Below are 15731 nucleotides of genomic sequence, written 5' to 3'. Positions count from 1 at the left end.
GTGGGACTGTGCCACATCACTCTGTGAATGTGCCATCTCCCTCTTGGACTGTTCCACATAACTCAGTGACTGTGCCATCTCCCTCTGGGACTGTGCCACATCACTCTGGGACTGTGCCATCTCCCTCTGGGACTGTTCCACATCACTCAGTGACTGTGCTATCTCCATCTGGGACTGTTCCACATCACTCGGTGACTGTGCCGCATCACTCAGTGACTGTGCCACCTCCCTCTGGGACTGTTCCACATCACTCAGTAACTGTGCCATCTCCCTCTGGGACTGTGCCACATCACTCAGTGACTGTGCCATCTCCCTCTGGGACTGTTCCACATCACTCAGTAACTGTGCCATCACCCTCTGGGACTGTGCCACATCACTCAGTGACTGTGCCACCTCCCTCTTGGACTGTTCCACATCACTCTGTGACTGTGCCACCTCCCTCTGGGACTGTGCCACCTCCCTCTGGGACTGTGCCACCTCCCTCTGGGACTGTGCCACCTCCCTCTGGGACTGTGCCACCTCCCTCTGGGACTGTGCCACCTCCCTCTGGGACTGTGCCACGTCACTCAGTGACTGTGCCATCTCCCTTCTTGGACTGTGCCACATCACTCTGTGACTGTGCCACCTCCCTCTGGGACTGTGCCACATCACTCAGTGACTGTGCCATCTCCCTCTGGGACTGTTCCACATCACTCAGTGACTGTGCCACCTCCCTCTGGGACTGTGCCACATCACTCTGTGACTGTGCCATCTCCCTCTTGGACTGTTCCACATAACTCCGTGACTGTGCCATCTCCCTCTGGGACTGTGCCACATCACTCTGGGACTGTGCCATCTCCCTCTGGGACTGTTCCACATCACTCAGTGACTGTGCTATCTCCATCTGGGACTGTTCCACATCACTCGGTGACTGTGCCGCATCACTCAGTGACTGTGCCACCTCCCTCTGGGACTGTGCCACATCACTCAGTGACTGTGCCATCTCCCTCTGGGACTGTTCCACATCACTCAGTAACTGTGCCATCACCCTCTGGGACTGTGCCACATCACTCAGTGACTGTGCCACCTCCCTCTGGGACTGTTCCACATCACTCTGTGACTGTGCCATCTCCCTCAGTGACTGTGCCACCTCCCTCTGGGACTGTGCCACCTCCCTCTGGGACTGTGCCACCTCCCTCTGGGACTGTGCCATCTCCCTCTGGGACTGTGCCACGTCACTCAGTGACTGTGCCATCTCCCTTCTTGGACTGTGCCACATCACTCTGTGACTGTGCCACCTCCCTCTGGGACTGTGCCACATCACTCAGTGACTGTGCCATCTCCCTCTGGGACTGTTCCACATCACTCAGTGACTGTGCCACCTCCCTCTGGGACTGTTCCACATCACTCGGTGACTGTGCCATCTCCCTCTGGGACTGTGCCTCATCACTCAGTGACTGAGCCAACTCCCTCTGGGACTGGCTAAGGCCAGTCAGTGCCTGGGCAATGCCGTTGCCGCCGACAGCCATGACCTATTGTGACTGGGCCAAGCTCTGGAGCGTCGCTGCAATGTCCAGGTGACCCTGGTACATAGCGGCCTGTGACAGGTGAGCCATGTTCTGTACCTCGGCCACCCCCCACACACAGTGCCCCAGGCATTGTACACCTGACCCATGGCCGATACCTTCTCCCCCAAGGCCTCCACCAAAGACGGCAACCGTTCGATGTTGGCCTGGATGGCATGCATTGTCGTCATCGCCTGCTGCCCCTTCAGGTGGTTAGACTCCTCCAATTGCACCTGCAGGTGCTGGATGGTTGCTGACAGCCCCTCATGTAGTCCCAGGCTCTGTATCAGCAACTCCATTACAGAAGCCTGAAACCCGACTGGACCGCAGCTAGTCCCTGGGATCGGGCCACCCTCCGCCCGCTCAAGGATTCCTACCTCCTCCTGATATACTGTAGCATGTGTGTGGTGCTCACCAGATAGTGCCCCAGGAGCTTCTTCACCAACATGCCCAACCAAGGTGAGTGTCTCTGGGGTGGTGGAGGATGTTGGAGACAGATGTGATGGACTGGTGCTGGATCTGCGGTTCTCAGGCTGGCATTTGGGGGGTCTTCTTGCCATCCATCATCTCCTCATCGTTGAAATCTGATTGGGGTCGAGGGTGGGGGGACATCAAAAAGGCCCACCTCATTGTATGATGATCCTGACGGCACACGACATGATGCATGATTGTATCGCAGGATGGGGTCGTGGGTGGTAGTGAAGGGGTGGTGTAAGGCGGTGGTGTGGGAGTGAGGGTGGGAGGGGGGGTTGGCGTGGGGGTGGTGCAGGGGTCGAGTGGGGGGTCATGCCACACTTGCCATGGGAAAGCCCAACACAGCAGGGTCTCGCTTGGTCACCCGAGGCCGACCTCACTGATGGCCCTCTCTCTGGGCCCACCAACCAGACCCAGTAGCCGCCGTCCGCTGCGGTGAGGGGCAGCAGATCAGGCGGTCCTCTCCGTCTTCTGCTCTCACGGTGGTTGTGGGCTGTCTTCTACTGGGGATGGGGGGACAGGCAATGCACAGTGTAAGACATTCAGACGTGGGCAGCGCAGGGTTAGGAAGCCGGCGGCCATCGTGGCCAGGTCACCCAGCCACAGTGACCGATATGAGCGCTGGCATGTGATGCAGGGTGGGGAGTGTAGTGTTATCATTACGCATGTTCATGCTGTTATTCATCTGTTTTGTACATATTTGACCCATAGTTAATGTTAGTAAATCATTTACAGCTTTAGCTACACGTGCTATTGTAATAAATCAGGCCATCTGATAAGAACATTACAGGGAGTGAGCCCAGCTCGACGTTTGCAAACCGGGGTGCCGCCGCTACCCTGTTGGCTGGGATGAGTGTGTGGGGGGAGTGGAGTGCTAATATGCAGCTTGTCAGCCTCTCGAGTGGCAATCCCGAGCCCGGCGAATCGGACACTGTTTTTCATTGGAATTGATTGTGTTCCATGTGGTGCCGGTGCTAGCCCATTAACAGACCCTGAACTGCACCGGGACCGGTGTCAATTTAGTTGTTGTAGAAGCCCACCAATTCAGTCTCAGCATCAACACTTAGGGTGTGATCTTTCAGAAGGGAACAAAGTTCCCCAGCGAGTACGTTTAGCTGTGTGTTTCCCAGCACTCACACTGCCAAGAAACATTTAGGGTCTAAATGTGGAATGCGCGGACGAGACCGCACATAGCCCCGTTTTTTACCACGGGGGCTCCGCTCGCCGAACTCCCTGTTGTAGCAAGAGATCGGGACGCCATTTTTAAATGGTGCCTGATCTCCGAGGCCTTGCAAAAAAATCCACGCTACACCGCGGCGAGCTGCTTTTCTGGCGCAGTGTGGCTGGAAGATCGTACCCTTAGTTTCTGAAATGGAGAGTCCGGCTGTATGTGTTGCTGAGGCTGGATCTAGTCACACTGCCTCAGTAATTCTTACATTTTAATGTCAACATCGGACCTTACTTCACTTCGAACCAAACATGCTTTCAAAACTGAGAAAACAGCGGGGAAAATGAGCTTCTGATGTTTCAACACTGTGTCCTTTCTGAGGCAGAGAGAAACTGCCTCAGAAAGGAAACATTGAGTGACACTGGTCTCTGTCCCACAGATTGCTGCCGGAGAGGGAGCTGGGAATGGTTGGGTGAGGAGGAATAGGGAATTACTGGATCAGAGAAGGTGAGGAGGACCGGTCTTAGGGAAGATGAGTGTGGTGGTATGTATTAGGGGTAATACGGTACACCACGTGTCGACAGGCTATTGGTGGAGGGATGCCAGGTCCTGATAGGATCTGCCACCTACTGGACTCCACCCAGAAATGCCGGTATAAGAACCCAGTTTTCCCTCCATTTCCCTCAGCAGCTGCATTCTGTAACCACGCTGCTGGGGATAAAGTTCTGCTTAATAAAGCCTTCAATTGACATTACCTCAACCTGCCTCACGTCATATTGACAGTGCTACAATGAGGATATGGGCTGATGATGTCTTCAAAATTATAAAAAGGTTTAATAAGTTGGATTTCGAGGTGAATTTCCACTTGTGGGAACGTCCATAACTAGATAAGTATAAGACCGTCATTAATGATCCAATGGGGGATTCAGGAGAAGCATCCTTACTGGAGAGCAGTGAGAATGTGGAGCTCGCTACCGCTGGGTGTGGCTGAGGTGAGTAGCATAGATACAATTAAGAGAAGCTAGGCAAACACATAGAGAGAAAGGAATTGAAGGATACTCTTTGAGAGGGTAGAAAACGAGCAATGGGTGCAGACTTGTGCGGAGTACACCAGCCCCTGGCCTGTTTCTGTATTGAAAGATTCTATGAAATACATTTGTCACACCTCTGAAACACCACAGAATCCTTCACGTGTAACGATTCTTGTTTGAGCCGGGGGATATCAGCCAAGGTACAAGGAATCTCAGTGCTCACTTAGAATATTGCCATCAATGTTCTATCCGATCAGGCAGAAAGGTACTTGGAGTAATGTTTTCTTTTATCGTCCTTGTGATGTTAGTGCCATTCGCAAGTCAGGCACTTAATACCCATCCCTAGTTATCCTTGAGAAGGTGGTGGTGGGCTGCCCTCTTGTACTGTTGAAGGTACTTGCGCAAGTACCATGTTATCAGGGAGGGAATCCAGAACCTTGAAGCAGAAGAAGGTGACTCAACTTGTCCTGTTCTTACCAATTCTCCGCAAAAACAACTCCCCCCGTACCACTTACCTGCCCTTTTGCTGAGAACTGCAAATATTTCCTGCTCCGATTCTTACCCAGTGCACTTTTGTAGCAGCCATGTTTGACTGAGCTTCCACCACACTCTCAGACAGTTTGGGATCATAAACACTCACTGAGTGAAAATGCTTTTCCTCATGTCGCCTTTGGTTCTTCTGCTAATCAATTGGAAAAATAAAATAAAATGTTTCACTTCACATTGCCCTGTATTAATGTGTCTGCGTGGGTTTCCTCCGGGTGCTCCGGTTTCCTCCCACAAGTCCCGAAAGACGTGCTGCTAGGTGAATTGGACATTCTGAATTCTCCCTCTGTGTACCCGAACAGGTGCCGGAATGTGGCGACTAGGGGATTTTCACAGTAACTTCATTTTTGTGTGAAAAATATTTTATTGAGGTCTTTATATTTTATATTTTAACACAATGGACAGAAACACAACCCCAAACCAACCAACATGGCTTTACATAACCAGCAACCCAATAAAATCCCCCACCGACCTTGCCCAACTCCCCCCCCCCCCCCCCCCCCCCCTCCGCCCCCCCCCACCCACCCACACTTCTGACAGCTTAATTTTTTCCAAAGAAATCGATAAACGGCTGGCACCTCCGAGCAGTCCCTTCCACCGAGCCCCTCAATGCCAACTTTATTTTCTCGAGCCAGGCCACTCGCCCACACTCCGACCTCGGGGAGGTCCGAGTCCCTCCATTCTAACAAGATCCGTCTCCGGGCTACCAGGGAGGCAAAGGCCAAGACATTGGCCTCTCTCGCCCCCTGAACTCCGGGGTCTTCTGTCGCACCTCTGGACTCAGGACCACCCTCACTTTCAGAACCTCCAACATAATATCGGCAAACCCCTGCCGAATCCTCCAGAGCATGTGGACATGTTTGCGGGCCCATCCGCGTACACTGCCCACATCTATCCTCCACCCCCTCAAACAACCTGCTCATCCAGGCCACAATCATATGTGCCTGTGGACCACCTTAAACTGAATAAGGCAAAGCCTAACGCATGACAAGGATACATTAATTCTCCTCAGGGCCTCCTCCCACAGTCCAGCCTCCCAACTCCCTATCCAATCTTCCTCCCACTTACACTACCCCTATCGGGGCTCTCTCCCAGTCCACAAGCTCCTTATAAATTTGCGACACCTTCCCCTCCCCTCCCTTGCCCCCGTTTTTGACACCACCTTGTCCTGTAGCCCCTGGGGCGGCAGGTGAGGAAAGGTTGATACCTGCCTCCGCACAAAGTCCCTCATCTGCAAATAACAGAACCCATTCCCACCGGGCAGCTCAAATTCCTCCTCCAACCCTTCCAAACACGGAAAGCCTCCACCGATGAACAAATCCCCAAACCGCTCGATCCCCGCCCACTGCCGCCCCCGAAACCTCTCATCCAGCACCCCCCCCTCTAGCCCTAGGTGCTACTGCCTCAGTAACTTCATTGCAGTATTAATGTAAGCCTACTTGTGACACTAATAATGATTATTGTTATTATTATCATAGGACTGAAACACTCGACTTCGCAATGTCACTGACAGGGAAAATTGCATTAATAACTGGAGCAGCTCAAGGACTCGGCAAAGCTTTTGCAGAAATACTGCTGAAAAATGGAGCTAAGGTAATCTGAGGATTTATTTCCTGTTTGTTAAATACCCCGTGGAATAAATGAGATGTGTTACTGAACTGATTGCCTTTGTAGGACAATCTGTGTGAGACTATTCTCTGTGGGTGAGACTGTCCTCTGCAGTTATAATTGGGGAACCACCCCTCATTCACATGATCACATTTGACTCCTGAATATTAAGCATTGGGTGAATGGATCTCCTTTGCTCAGTTTGCTCACCCCTCTTCTGAAGGTGCTTGTTATAACCTGCCTACTTACGATTGGCTGGGGACTAATGACTATCCCACAATCCTATGGGAGTATGAACTTCCCCAATGAGGGGGGCGGAGAAACTCCTAGTATAAATAAGCTGGCCAGTTCAGGAACCAGCAGGAAGGAGAAGGTAGCAAGGGAAGTTACTGCTACTGTTATGTATATATTGTTATAGTAAATAAACGTTATCACTTTGTATCCTTAAAACTCGTGCTGGATTCTTCGTGGCCCTTACAAAAGTGCTGTTTTGGCTGGGTATGATGCATCAATGCTGTGCCATGTCCCCTCATAGTATCTTGCCTTGAGTGAGCTGGACTCTGGGGGCATTTATTAAAGACATCCTAAAGGAAAATCATCACTCAGACAGCAAGGCCTTCCCATTCAGAGTCATATTTGATTCTTCTTTCAGAAACCCTTCCACTCTTAACTTTAGAGAACAGAGTTTTTAAAAAAAAATTCATTCATGGGCTGTGGGCATTGTTGGCAGTGGCAGCATCTATTTCTAATTCCCCATGAGATGGTGCTGGTGATCCACTTTCTTGAATCCTTGCAGTCTATCTGGTGCAGGCACACCAACAGTGCAGTTAGGAAGGGAGTTAGTGAAGAAACTGCGATATAATTCAAAGTTAGGACAGTGTGTGGATCGGAGGGGATCTTGCAGGTGGGGGTTTCCCATGTGTCTTGTCTTTCTTGGCATTAGAGATGGAGGGTAAAGGCTGTGCCGTTGAAGAAGATGACTGTTACGCTTTTGTGAGACAGCTCTCCCAATTTTGGCACAAGTCCCCGGATGTTAGTAAGGGTCCACTGGGCTGGGAATGCATGGACTAGGCTGCTGACCAATAGACTGAAATGTTTTCTTCTTATTGTACTGAATCGTGAGCAGTTTTGTACAACTGAGTGGCTTCTTAGGCCATCTGAGGCAGACGTGTGTGCCTGGAGTCACAGGTAGGTCAGGCCAAGTGAGGTCGGTGGGCTTCCTCTCCTAAAGGACATTAGGGAACCAGTTGGGCTTTTGTGACGGTGGTTTCATGAGAATTTTAATTCCAGATGTTTTAGTGATCTTAAATTCCACCATTTGTTGGGGTGAGATTCAATCCGGAGCCAATACCACTGCGACACCATCTCCCATGGTGGGGTTAAGTGGGGTTACTGAGTTTCAGGGATGGGTTTAAGTAGGGTGCTCTTTACAAGAGCCGGTGCAGACTCGATGGGCTGAATGGCCTCCTTCTGCCCTGTAAATTCTACGATTCTATGGAAATAGATGAAAGTCTGCCTTAGTGCATCACTAAGTGCGGGAAGAGAATTGGAATGGAAATGTAAGATAATCTGTAATAAGAGATAATGTAAACCCGTGTCTGCGTGGGTTTCCTCCGGGTGCTCCGGTTTCCTCCCACAAGTCCAGAAAGACGTACTGTTGGGTGAATTGGACATTCTGAATTCTCCCTCCGTGTACCCGAACAGGTGCCGGAATGTGCCAACTAGGGGATTTTCACAATAACTTAATTGCAGTGTTAATGTAAGCCTACTTGTGACAAAGATTATTATTCTTATGAATTATCTAACAGGGACCACAGAAAAAGACTTTCGCGCAGAGAGTAGAGAGAATGTCGCAATTTTACTCCATGAGTCATTGAAGAGAATGGCATCAATATATTTAAGGGGATCCTACGGGCGGCACGATGGCGCAGTGGTTATCACTGATGACACGGGTTTGATCCCGGCTCCGGGTCACTGTCTGTGTGGGTTTCACCCCCACAATCCAAAGATGTGCAGGTTCGGTGGATTGGCCATGATAAATTAGCCCTGTTGCTAACTTTTGGGTGGTTCTTAATTTGTCTCTATTTAATCACGTTTGCTCAAGAGTCGCCAGGTATCTTTCGACACCGCCACAAGGTTCATAACCGAATACTGATCAATGACTCGATACACCAGTTAGTAAGTTCAAAAGCAATGCTCATTTATTTACACACAGTCAAATCTACTCATGCATAAACTCTACAAACTAAACTACCACGATTACTAGAGCCTTTACTTAGCTTCGGGTGCCCACTCAGTCAGAGGACCAATGGCCGTTGCTCGGTTCTGAGGCTGCTGGGTTGAGCTGTTTACAGGGTAGCAACTAGGAGCGTCTGTTTCCTAGCGTGCGTTGACTTGGGACTTACTTGGTCTGCTGTAGCTGCTAGGCAGGTCTCTCTCTTCGGTGAGAGCCAAAGCCAAAGGAGAAAGATTCTCCCTTGGGCGATACCTCTTATACTGCAAAGGGCTTTGCGCTCTTTTGGGCGGGCCTTGAACTTGGCCTCAACTAATTGGGTCCTTCCCAATCATCGGTATCGATTTTCCTCCAATAGGGCGGTGGTTCCCTAATCGCTGGGCGTGTCCTGGTGACTGTCCGTCTGCTTTGTCTTCGCTTCTTCTGGCGCCGGGGAGTCTGTCCTAACATTGTGTATCTAAATGTTTCCCTTTTGTCCCCGGAGATGGCTCATTAGTATGTAAATCGTTTGGTAGTTTCTGTCCTGTCTGAGCATTTAATGTTCTAAACAACAGACCGAGCTTGCACCTGCTTGTTTCTTAGCATTGCCCAATTTTCCCTGCAGTCTTTGCAAGTGTCCATTTTGTAATCGGGACGTGGCCATCCCAGATGGCTACACACCCTCCTTGTGATCCTCAACGCGAAGTGTGAAGGATCACATTCCCATGGCGTCTTCATCCTCTGATCCCCGGGGCACCCATGCTTAGGCTCTACACTGTCCTATCCTATGCAACACAATTTTACTTAAACCATTTAAAATACATTCATTACTAAAAAATTCTACAGGGCGCTATGACATTAATACATGCATTACAGAAAAATTAAAAAAACTGGAACCTCTAACTATTCTCAATAAACTATCCTCATTTAAACAATCCAAAAATACAAAGAATCCAAAAATAATCTATACATCTTAAACTGTACAAAATAGCAGCACACAAATTTCTCTGGCCTGGCAGTCGGACACAGAGGTTTACATCTCTTTATTCCATAGAATACATTAAACAAAATGGATGCTCTTTAATCCGTCCCAATGGGTTCGGTGGTCTGGTGAAATCCGAAAATGGGGGACCTAAATCTGTATACCGGGGTGCGAGAGCGATATGCTCTGTTTCGCCATTTCCTAACTCTAAACGTTTGCACGACACTGCAAAGTATCGCCAGCACTAAGAGTGCTTCGACTACATATGAGAGCGGGTACCAGGTGATAAACTTATCACACCAGGTCGGGGTATTGCTAGCTGTCGCTGGGCTAGTTATCTCGGGGTTCCGTGTATTACAGGGGTGAGAGTCATTTACGGTTTGTGTGGTAGGGGTCAGGGGGGTAGCGTCCATGCGCAACTGAAGGGATCCCACTAAGATCCATGTGAACACGAAGGCTGTCTTCATCTTTGTCGGACTTCTTTGTCTTCCTCTGTGGTTCCTGGGTTTCTGGAGTTCTGTTAACATAAGCATAATTTCTGTTATTATCTTGCTTAAGATCTCGTATGTCTGTCTGTCTGTCCTTTACTGCCAATTTCCCTTTATAATTGGTCACCATCAGTGACTCTCTCATTTTTTTAAAAAACCGAATATTTGGACAAGACATCGAAGAAAATACTGCCGTACTGCGAGCCGCCTCACAGCCTGTGTGATTTACCATCCCAGTGTTTGAGGATGTAAATAGTGTAGGGAAGCAACCTAAGGGTTGCCAAAGCCAAACAAAAGAATTTTGAACGTAACGAGCCAAAATGGGGTGCGTATGGGCGGGTAAGAAATGGGTGGAATCTCCGGGTAGGACGGTGATCAATGCCGTATGTGCTCTACCCGAGCGTAGCTGACCAGAGGGGGGGGTCCTCGGGCAGGGTGGGGACCAATGCCGTTTCTCCACTGCCTGAGCAATCGGCAAGAACGGATAAGAATGTGGTCGTCGTGGGGGGCTGCTTCTCGAATTAGGAGAGCAACTATGAGTCGGATTCTGTTGACAGACTAATTCCTCTGAACTATTGTCTGGGACAAGCTTGTACCTTTAACAAGGTTCTGTCGACAAACTAGTTCCTCTGAACTATTATCTGGGACAAACTTGTTCCATTAACAAGTTTCTGGGGACAAACTAGTTCCTCTCACAGCCATTGGGCGTCAAAGGGGGTGGTGACGTGGGGCCGTGAAAACTTTCCGAGTTTACACACAACACTTAACGATAACACTAACGAACAAACATTCAACAAACATGGTGCAGGGTCCATCAGAAAGGACACCGTATCTCTCCATCGGTTCCTTTTTTCTCCATCATCTGGACACCTCACTGCTCAATAGCGAACAGGGTCGCAAAGGGATTTGTTTGGTGGGAGTCAGACTCTAAGTCATCATCTTCTCCCGGCTGCCAAACTCTTGTCTGTAGTAACCGTGCCAACGCTGCTTGGGGCGAGTTGGGGTCCACTCCCCATTCCGGATGAGCCTGAACGAATTGTCTCGGTGCCAGAATCGTGTGTCGAGGTTGGAGCTACTATGCTTCAATCCGTAATCGTCGGGCGGTGGGTCTGGGTCAGGGGCTTTGATATAAGTGTTCTCAAATGGGTCGGTAGAATCATGCTCAGATTCACTGGGAATGGGGCCTGGTGCAGGGGTGTAGGCATAACGTGGTGTGCTGTGGCTATTGTCATCTTGATCGCTATCACTGTCGCTGCTGGGTGAGGGAAGGGAGAAGCGGAGTCGTGCCTCTGGGGGCGGAGTTGAAGTTGTGTCTGAGGGCGGGCTGGAGTGGTTGGGGGAGGGTAGAAATACGTCATCAGTGGGCGGGGCGTGATCGTCTGCTGCTGCGAGCAGGATGTGGTGTGTGGTTATTCTGTGAGCCATAAGCCTTGAGCTGGTTGGCTGGTTGCCTGGTATGGAGGGAAAATCTTATGAGGAAAGGCTGAGGGACTTGAGGCTGTTTTCGTTAGAGAGAAGAAGGTTAAGAGGTGACTTAATTGAGGCATACAAGATGATCAGAGGATTAGATAGGGTGGACAGTGAGAGCCTTTTTCCTCGGATGGTGATGTCTAGCACGAGGGGACATAGCTTTAAATTGAGGGGAGATAGATATAAGACAGATGCCAGAGGTAGATTCTTTACTCAGAGAGTAGTAAGGGTGTGGAATACCCTGCCTGCAACAGTAGTGGACTCGCCAACACTAAGGGCATTCAAATGGTCATTGGATAGGCATATGGACGATAAGGGAATAGTGTAGATGGGCTTTAGAGTGGTTTCACAGGTCAGCGCAACATCGAGGGCCGAAGGGCCCGTACTGCACTGTAATGTTCTATGTTCTATGGTTTATATGAAACCACACAGACTTACCATTGGGATAGGTTATTTTGTATACTGAGGGGTTGACTTTGTCCGAAATGGAGTACGGTCTGGAAAATTTTGGGGAGAGGAATGAACTGGGGGTTGCAAAGGGAAAGCATAACTTGATGCCCTACTGTAAACTCAGTGGCGTGTACTGTTTTGTCGAAACAGGCCTTGCTCTGTTTCTTCCTGGTTCCAAGTCTCACTGCTGCGACGAGTTGGGCTGCCTTTATGTTCTGTACTAGTTGTGTAACCGCATTTTCATGCATGAGGGCTGTAACTGCAGGGCTGGCTAAATCCAGTCCTAATAAATACTCAGTGCCTTTCATGGGGCGTCCGGTCATGAGGGTGTGTGGGGGGGGGGGGGGGGGGGGGGATGTAACCTGTGGATGTAGATACTGTTTTTCTTAAAAACATTCAAGCAAATGGGAGTACTGAATCCCAGGTGCTATTATTCTGCTGTACCATTTTCCTGAGGGTGGCTTTCAATGTCCTATTCATTCGTTCTACTATACCACTTGACTGGGGGTGGTATGCACTATGGAACTTCTGTCTAATTCCGAAAATCATGAGGACGTTTTTCATTACACGTCTGGTGAAATGGGAGCCTCGTTCGGACTCTATACTGCGTGGGAGGCCCCATCTTGTAAAGATGTGGTGTGTTAATATTTTTGCCGTTGTCTTGGCCGTATTAGTTCTTGACGGAATTGCTTCCACCCATTTTGTGAAGGTGTCTATGACCACCAACACGTACTTGTAACCATTTCTGCACGGGGGTAGGGGTCCTATGTAATCTATCTGGAGATTTGTCCAGGGTCCATTAACGGGGCAGGTATGGTTAAGTTGAGCCTTTTTCGCGTATCTGTCCGGATTGTTCTGTGCACAGATTAAACAATTCTCTACGTAGTGTGTGACATCGATTTTTAAATCAGGCCACCAGCAAAGCGGTCTGAGGTGGGCTAGGGTGGGTTCAATTCCCTGGTGTCCATGATTGTCATGGAACTGACTAATGATCTGGTTCCTGTCCTGGCTGGGAGCTATATAAATGCCATCCTTTAAAATCACACCGTTGTGTGTGGTGATTGCGTTTCTAAACTTGTTGTACGGGGCTGAGAAGGTTCCCTTTAAAACTTCCCTGAGTTTCTCGTCCTCTTCCTGGGCCTTCGCTAAATCCTGAATGTTGGTCTGTGAGACCTGAACTGCATGTACTGGGATGTTTTCGGGGGGGTTCCAAAAATAACCATGCCTGGAGCCTGCCTTCGCTAGGGTGTCTGCTTTAACGTTTCCAGGGGGGAAGAACGGTGATGACTGTGAACCTTAATTTTCCGTATTTCCTATCCTTCGCTGTCTCTAAGATATGGGGAGTAATGGGGCTGAGGGTAGGGGTTTAACCATCCGCAGAAACAAATCCTCTTGTTTCCCAGAGTGGTAGGAATTCTGTCAAACTATTACAGACATACAAGCCATCTGAACAGATGTCTGCTGGGGTCGGGAACGAGTCTGGGTGGTCTACAATATATGCAATTGCTGCCAGCTCTGCTGCCTGCGAGCCTAAGTGTCCTGGCAACTTTAAGGAAATTTCATCTGGGGCGCGTCCCTGTGCGTCCTCTACATATATACCGCAGCCGGTAATTCTCTTTCCGTTTAACACTGTGGATGAGCCATCCACATATATCTTCAGGGGTGCGCACGTGTCTGTGGGCTGGGGTCTCTGGGGTGTACTACCTGTTTTCCTGGGGGGTGTCTTGGGAATAAATGGGCCTGTGTTGTGTTTTGTGGTGATGATCTCACATTTGTGAGGGGTGCCTGCATACTGCAGATTATCGGCAAGGAAGGTATGGGTTTTGGTTCTCTTTACCGTGATGTCCCGTCCCCGTAAAAGAAGGGTCCAAAGGGCTGCGTGGATTTGGCTGACTGTGCCATCTTTAAGTCGGCCGTCTCACAATAGTTTTGTCGGTGTGTGTTCTGTGAGGATGGTGATGGGGTTGAGTCCTGTAATGAAGGCCAAGTATTGCACTGCCCAAAAAACTGCAAGCAGATGCCTTTCACAGGCAGAAAATCCCTGCTCTACGGGGCGTAACTGGTCGTGGCGTTCCTGGAGGAGCACGGCCGAAAGGGTTCAGTCGGTGCTTGCTACCTCTATAGCATATGGGGACAGTGGATCTGGGACCTGTAGTGCAGGGGCTGTGCTGAATACTCTTTTTAAAGCATCCACGGCATCTGTATGCTGTGGAAGCCATTCCCAAGGTGCCTGCTTCTTGAGAATTTCGGAAAGGGGCGCTGCTTTAGTGGCAAAACCGTCAATATGGTTTCGGCAGTAACCAACTAGTCCTAAAAATGACCGGAGGGCTGAGACATTGTGGGGAAGGGGCAATTTGACGATCGAGTCAATTCTCTTGTTCTCGATCTCGCATTTACCATGAGTGATCACTGTTTCCAAGTAAATCACTTTTTCTTTCAGAATCTGGGCCTTCATTGACTTTACAACCAATTTCTTTTAGGAGTGCTAGGAGTTCGGTGAGAAGCAAAATGTGCTCTCCCTTTGTGTCTGTCTGTAGTAACAAGTCGTCTACATACTGGACCAGACAATCGGGGCGGGAAAATTTTGCTAATCCATTTGGCTGCTGTCGGTGGAAAATGGAGGGGGAGTTGTGGAAGCCTTGTGGAAGGCACGTCCATGTGTACTGTTGCCCTTGGAATGTAAAGGCGAATTTGTACTGGCACGCTTTAGCCAATGGGATGGACCAGAAGCCATTACTAATGTCCAAAACCGAAAATGTTTTTGACTGGAGTCCCTGTTTGAGCATGGTCTCGGGACCCGTGGCTACGGTGGGGGCTGCTGCTGGGGTTACTTTGTTCAGTTCCCGGGAATCAATGGTCAGTCGCCATGATCCATCCGGTTTCCTGACGGGCCAAATCGGTGCGTTGTTTGTGGAGGCTACTGATCTGAGTACGCCTTGATCCAACAAATTCTCTATTACTTTGGAAATTTCTCCCTCTGCTTCCTGGGGAAATCCGTACTGCTTCTGGGGTTTAAGGTCGGGACTTGTAATGTTCACAAAGCCAGTCAAACTGCCACAGTCGTGCTTGTGCTGTGCAAATGCTGCTTTATGTTCCTGCAGGACTGCCCTAACCTGTTTGTCTGCACTAATGGCTCGAGGGTCGAACCAGAAGTCTCCTACTGAGCTAATCCTATTTACATATTCTCCTCCTGTGCTGCCTTTGCCATTTTCCATACACACTTGTTCATTGGGTCGAAATAAAGGTTATGGGAGCTCATGAAATCGATCCCAAGGATATGTTCTGTTGTCTGGAGCAGATCAACTAAAACTACAGGGTGCTTAGTTATGATGTTCCCTATCTGTATTGCTGTAGGGACTGTGATGTGTCCCTGTTGTAAATGGCCTGTAAAGCCGCTGTGTGTAATGGTGTCTGTTGTGGGCCACGTGTCTCGCTGGAACATGGTGGAGGAATTGAGTGTGGTGCGGGACCCTCCTGTGTCCCAAAGAAATTCCACGGGTTGTCCCCGAACTTTGCCTGCTACTACCAGTCTACCGGACTTGTCCCAAAGGGTGTCGCAGACCCAGGTTGGGGAGCTCGAACACCGTCAGTCGGTGCCGTTCATGTCTGTACTCTCTGAACGGGCGCTAACGCTATGGATCGGCTTTGCCCTATTCTTGTTTAGGGTGTCAGCCTGTTGGTTTCTCTGCTGCTTCTGGGGCACGTTGCACTCTCGTGCAAAGTGTCCTAGCTGTCCACAATTATAACATTCTTGAGCT

The 15731-nt window shown here is 49.7% G+C and overlaps 1 protein-coding gene across 2 annotated transcripts in view; it reads left to right on the top strand.

Annotated features, from left to right (window-relative positions):
* LOC140427118 (15-hydroxyprostaglandin dehydrogenase [NAD(+)]-like) overlaps nucleotides 1–15731 on the top strand; it is an 89045-nt gene that overhangs the window by 25662 nt on the left and 47652 nt on the right. For both annotated transcript variants that reach the window (XM_072512649.1, XM_072512648.1), the window contains exon 2: nucleotides 6242–6356. In XM_072512649.1, the coding sequence (XP_072368750.1) occupies nucleotides 6264–6356 (93 nt within the window). In that variant the 5' untranslated portion in view covers nucleotides 6242–6263. The remainder of the gene's footprint in view (nucleotides 1–6241; nucleotides 6357–15731) is intronic.

This window comes from Scyliorhinus torazame, chromosome 7 (genome assembly GCF_047496885.1).
Source record: "Scyliorhinus torazame isolate Kashiwa2021f chromosome 7, sScyTor2.1, whole genome shotgun sequence".
In the NCBI taxonomy this organism is placed as follows: Eukaryota; Metazoa; Chordata; class Chondrichthyes; order Carcharhiniformes; family Scyliorhinidae; genus Scyliorhinus; species Scyliorhinus torazame.
The sequence above is the reverse complement of the archived record's forward strand: the minus strand, read 5'-3'. Positions and strand labels throughout refer to the sequence as shown.